Consider the following 6,024-nt stretch of genomic DNA (forward strand, 5'->3'; position numbering starts at 1 on the left):
CAGGGAGTGCCCAGGACTGGAAACAGGCTCACAGCCACGCCTGGGACAAAGAAAAACTGTTGGTGTGGGGTGCTGGGAGTGCCTTTTGCTTTCAAAGGAAGAACAGCAGTGAAAGAAAGGTGGGTAAGAAGTAGAGAGATAAAGAAAGATGGAGAAAGAGAGGGGTCCCTAGACATCAAACTGCTTGCTGTTCTTTGAAGCCTTTGCAATGGGGTGAAGTTCTCTACAGACACATCCTGGCCCTGTAGCAAGATCAGATTGCCTCAGGAGATGTTTGTAATGAAAAAGCTGGCTTGATACCCCTGCCTCTTCTCCCAGAAATAACAGCTTGACAGAAAATTTGAATCTAAGAGTAGTTGTAGGTATCATGATACTTCTTTTTCACCTGTCCTGAAAGATTCAGGTGGTATTACACATCACTGGCCCCATATTTTCCATCCCATGTTCTGACATGCTGTCTGCATTAGCATTGTCTTTCATACTTATAACATCTTTTTCAGCAGAGCTCCCCAAGGGGGAAAGAAATCTTTGAAGCTTCCCATTCAAATCTTCAAAGAAGGACCTTGAAGAGCACTCAGAAAGAGTGTGGGAAAGTCTGGCACAGGGATAATGCTATAAAGCTGACTTTTCCCTTTGTCCATCCATAATTGTACCACTGTTGTGCTACCACTTTTCGCACTCCCATAAAACTCCCTGAGTGCTGAAGAAAGTTTATCCATTCTTCCATCCTGTTGGGAATGCCTACCACTTTCTTCACAAAGTTGTGACCAGAAATAACCCATAAACCTGCAATACAGATTGCAGCCTTAACCCTGGCAGTGAGGAGATTGGACTGGGGGTGCTGGGTGTCTGCATCTCCAGCAGCACACACTTCTTGGGCATGTTTTTTCAAGCCAAATGCCTAACCTTTGCTAGCACACACCATTCTTGGAATTTTGCAAGCCAAATGCCAAACCTCTGCTAGTGGTATGTAGCAAAAGTCCCTAGAAAATGCCAAGTTATGCTGCTAAAGAATGTGGTAAAATCTGGTTGATTTTAGTTGCGGAATCACACTACTTGGAGAAATAAATCACTCAAGACATAAAAGGAGACACTTTTTCTTTCATTTCCTCTGTGACATATTCCCCAACGCAGCCATTAAGTCACTGCCTTACAGTACAGGAAATTCTGTGGTAAAACCAGAAAGATTCCATCAAAAAAGGCGAAACAAAACCGTGTGCATGTCCTGTGGCTGCTCACTGCCGAGCCTGACTGCGAGCAGTGAACTGCTCTCTGCATTCTGGATTGAATGGAAACTGCTGAGTTCTATTACGTTTATTACTTAGCTCAGGATTATCTGCAGTATGTGCTCCAGGAATCACACCTCGGACCAGCCCAGACCAGGGTTGCTCATGTCTTGAGAACCATGGCATCCTCTCTGCAAGACCAAACCGAGGAGGCTCTCAGGCCACTCCTGGACAGGATTGACATCACCTCTGTAGCTGTCGCCAAGAGAATTTTCAATGGAGTCATGGATGAAAAGTTTGCCGATGGAAATACTAACTGGGGACGAATTATGACCATATTTACATTTGGAGGTCTTCTCACCAAGAAGCTTCAAGAGCATGGGGTTCAGCTGACTGCAGAGGAGAAGGAGCAGATCTCTTATTTCATCACAGAGTACATCATAAACAACAAAGCCGAGTGGATTGATGCGAATGGTGGCTGGGTGAGTTTCGCATTTTCCACCAAAGTCTACATTAGGAGATTTCATTAATTATTGCTATAGACACTGTCAAAGCTATTTTATTCAGAGTTTCATTTGGTGGTTTAATATTTGGTGTCTGGAATGTCTCATTGAGACTTACAGTCAGAGCTTTGCTTCTGCTTTAAACAGAACAGGGATAAAATACAACTTTATTTTTAAAAGGCACTTGCCAGTTTTGAAGGACAAGATCATACCGTAATTCAGGTTGAGAATGACCTTAGAAGATCATTGGGTCCAGCCTCCCACTCAAAGCAGGTTAAACCACACATACCCTGAAATTTCCATTATTAAATCTAAAATGTAATGGCATCCTAAGGTCAGCGCAGCAATTTTGCTTTCATAGAGAAGTTGGTCCAAAAATACTTAAGTTCAAGGTAAGGAGAGAATACACAGGTGTGATCCTCACAAATGAAGTCAGCACTTTTGCTGTGGATTTCAACAAAGCCATTATTTAATACCCCAAATCGGTTTTACTTACAACAAATGTACTAGTAAGTACAACTGGCATTAAATCTTTTCTGTTTGAACTGAGATAATCCTAGAACTTCCATCTATGAATGCTGAGAAAAATACTTGTTACTAAGTGGACTGTTTTGCCAAGCTGCTGAAATTCCTATTCTGCCAGTGAAGGGAAATATCCTTTTGCTCTGCAAAATTTCTTCACACCCATACTTTTTTTTTTTTGTAGCTGGGGGAATTTGAGAATCAATGACACCAGTGTCAGTTATTTCCTTGGTACTTTTTTCCTTTACTTATATGTAAATGTCACTTTTTCTTTCCACCCCCTCTCATCCCACTTCTCTCATATTTCCTACTACTTTTTTTTTTCCCTGATTTATTTTCTAGTGTCTTGCTTTTCCTTTTTTTTTTTTCTTCTTTTTCTTTCTTGTTTTAATCCTTCTCTGTAGCCGCAAAAAAAAAGGTGATAGTGACTCTTGGCCTCTTGATGCATTGGATTTATTACAAAGGATTATCTTTCCATCTCTTTCAAAGAGAGTCAATTTTATTTCAGAGAAGTATCAACTCCTGACAACATTCTGTCATAATAGGTGGCTCATCATAGTAGAATAAGGAAGCTTAAAGAAGGTATTTCTGGGTGCATTACTACATCAGAAACATAGTACTTGTACCTTCCTGGAAGATGTGGGCTCAGCTGATAGAGTTCATGTTTATTTTCTATTTACACAGGGAGGGCATAGCCTTGACTTGGAGATGAAACAAACATTCAGCAAGGTGCAGCTATTTTAAGCTCCTATTTTTAAAGAGCTATTCATCTTTTGGAGGCAGAGCTCTGAAAAGCTGTCCCTCACTGCACAGTGCTGCAGCACTGTTAATCTGGCACAGAGAGTGGTGTGGTTTCCCTACATGTTGTTTTTAAGCTGTCCCTAACTCTGTGTGTTCTTTTCCACAGGAAAATGGCTTCCTAACAAAGTTTGAAAGAAGATCACTACTGTCCTTCTCCAAAATTACAGCCCTGTTCATAGCTGTTGTTTCCTTGTTCAGAGAGTACTACTGAAGTAAAATGATCTGCCATTCATGTGTAATCTAGACATTGCCACAAACTTCACTTCTCAGCCTTCCTCCAAGCAATATCAACAAGAGAATAATTTCCTTCCATAATTTGTTTTTAATTTATTTGTATTTATTTTAACTAAATACAATGTTTAACATGCTATCCTAATTACCAAATCTGAAGATGAGATCCTTCCAAAGGGGAATCTGCACAACATCATGCAGCAATTCAAGTCCACCTTTCCAGGCAGGATTGCTTTGAGATCATTTTCCACATCCAGATAGCTCTTGGAATCTCTCTTGCATCTCCATGAAAGGACATTGTTTTAGTGAAATACAATCCAATGGGTTAAGAAACAAGTTTTTATGTCATTTGTTTTGTAAATGAAATACTACTGTAATGCATTTTATTGCAACCTCTGTATAAGAAAAAGGGGGGGGGGGGATTTTTGTGAGGAAAAAAGAAATGGGAACTCCAATGTAGAACTGGGTAGAAGTTACTGACACAGACTAAGCAATTTCTATGGGAAGAACTGTTTGTGGAAGCTAGCAACTTAAAAAGTGCACTCACTTACTGTTATAGCAATAGTACGTGTTTCTGTGCTGTATTTTTTAATAGCTCACATCTACAATGAATGTTCTTTCATATTTGTGTGATGTAGTCATCTGGCTGAATGTTTTTTAAACTAGATGTTTAAAAACAGGCAAGGAAAATATTTTTGAAATGAGAAGTTTGTGTAAATACACTAATATTTTAAGAAAATACATTAAAATATGTAGTTTAAAGCCTTAAGATTGGTCTCATTTTTTCCAGAAAAATTGGAGCATGGGAAAAGATCTGTCTGAGTAAGATAAGATTAGAAGAGTTATCAAAATGCTGCTGGAAAATCCAAGTAGTTTATGGATTTGACCTGAAGTCCATGGATGTCAAGACTTTCATTTTCTGTAGTACTTTTTTGGTACTATCTAGTAGCTTGCATAAGAAACAGATATCTTGTAGCAGAATAAATAAACTGGATCAGCTCTGAGGACAGTAATCAGTGTTTTGGGATACATCATAAAACTCAGCAAATTCATAGAACTTCCAGGCTTTTACAGTCTGGGGCAATTCCTGTTTTTACTCAAATTCCATTTGCTTTCCAAGGCTAAACAGTAGTTGTTCAAGAGCTCATTCTAGAAAGGTTTTCTTCAGCTGTAGTGATTTTCCATCAGGGAACTAAGGCTGTGTCTAAACACCCTTCTTCTTTTTTCAGACGTGTTGGGAGGTGAACCAAACTGAGCCAGCAGCTGCCTGTGGCACACACCACTGCTGTTCTCTGAGACAGATCCTCTAGAAAATCCAGCTTTGTGACACTGAGAGAACGAATCAGCCTCTCCTGTAATGGGCTCTCCATCTTTCATCTCAAAATAAGACTGTTTTTTTGCAGTAAGAACAATTGTTTACTGGAACAACCCACCCAGGGATGTGGTAGAGCCCCCCTAACTTGGTCTAACTTGGTGGGTTTAACCATAGAATACAAACAGATGGTAATGTTTGTTAGAGCATGTATTTCTCTCTCTCCTTCCTCAGTGAAAACAAGAAATAATTTTTAGCATGCAGGCAGGATTTGTAAGGTAAACTTTGTTGCTGTTGAAGAAAATATGGCAGCATTCAAAGGGCAAAGGGCAGCAAAAGGAAAATGCCCACCTCCAGAACACCTATGGCAGCACCTGTCAGAAATGACATTTTGGGATGACATATATCTTTATAGGCAGTCTAAGTCTTCATGGTAAGAACAGTAATTCTTACTCAGTTCCTTTTTGAGCACTACTGCAAGCCACACACTATAGTGGCTAACACCAATCTATTAATACCACATCCCCTTCCTTTTACACTGATCTAGTAACCTATTTCATACTCAGAAGAACAAATTTTTAGTTAAATATAAAGGGTAACTGTGTCTTTTAAAAATGTAGGTGATACAATAATTTTAGAACTTTTCTTCGTGGTAAGGGCAGGGTTTAAACAAAAGAAGCCTGGATGGATCATTAATGGTCCAGTGGGCTTCAGGTTAACTTCACTGGGAGAAAACCTATTTTTTTCAGTGCAGAGCAAAAAAAGCAGTGATGAGATGTACCACCCCAATTCTAAGCATAGTAGAGTGTCTGAAAACAGCAGGGCTATTAGCTAAGTTTTATAAAATAGTGTCCATGTAACTGTCATGAAGTTATCCATCCATGACACTGAGTAGTGCCCAGGTTCTGGGGCACTGCTGTTTAAGGAATCCTTGGATCTGCCAGGGGAAAACAACGTGCTCCTTCTAGAGCAAAAGGTGAGGTCAAAGAGCTGCACAGTGGGACAGCTGATGACTTTATCCATGCACACAGCAGCTAAACTGAGATGTCATCAAAAGCCACACAGAAGAGATTTATGAAAACAGCTGTTCTCCTATAGAAATGTCTCTTTCTGTGCTTAAAATCCCAGAATCAGTTAGGTTGGAAAAAACCTCGGACATCATTGAGTCCAACCTTTGACTGGTCACCATCTTGTCAACTGGACCACGGCACTAAGTGCCACATGCGGTCATTTCTCGCACACTTCCAGGGACGGTGACTCCATCACCTACGCGGGCAGTTGAAGGTCTGTTGGATCCAGAGGCCTGCCTTGGGGCGGCACATCTTCCCTGTGGGCACAGCTCCTGCGCTGGGCAGCGGTGACCGCCCGAGCCACGGGCACGGGGCCGGCTGCCACAGGGATATGAAACTGCTTGGCAGACGGGGCTAGA

At 40.8% G+C, this 6,024-nt stretch overlaps 1 protein-coding gene across 1 annotated transcript; it reads left to right on the forward strand.

Moving 5' to 3' along the window:
- The first annotated feature begins 1,142 nt into the window (after positions 1 to 1,142).
- On the forward strand, positions 1,143 to 4,045 carry BCL2A1 (BCL2 related protein A1). The gene is made up of 2 exons (XM_038147288.1): positions 1,143 to 1,708; positions 3,159 to 4,045. The coding sequence occupies exons 1-2, from the start codon at positions 1,289 to 1,291 to the stop codon at positions 3,261 to 3,263; spliced, it is 525 nt and encodes a 174-aa protein (XP_038003216.1). The 5' UTR covers positions 1,143 to 1,288; the 3' UTR covers positions 3,264 to 4,045.
- The last annotated feature ends 1,979 nt before the right edge of the window (positions 4,046 to 6,024 follow it).

The sequence above is a fragment of the Motacilla alba genome, chromosome 10 (genome assembly GCF_015832195.1).
Source record: "Motacilla alba alba isolate MOTALB_02 chromosome 10, Motacilla_alba_V1.0_pri, whole genome shotgun sequence".
Taxonomy (NCBI): Eukaryota; Metazoa; Chordata; class Aves; order Passeriformes; family Motacillidae; genus Motacilla; species Motacilla alba.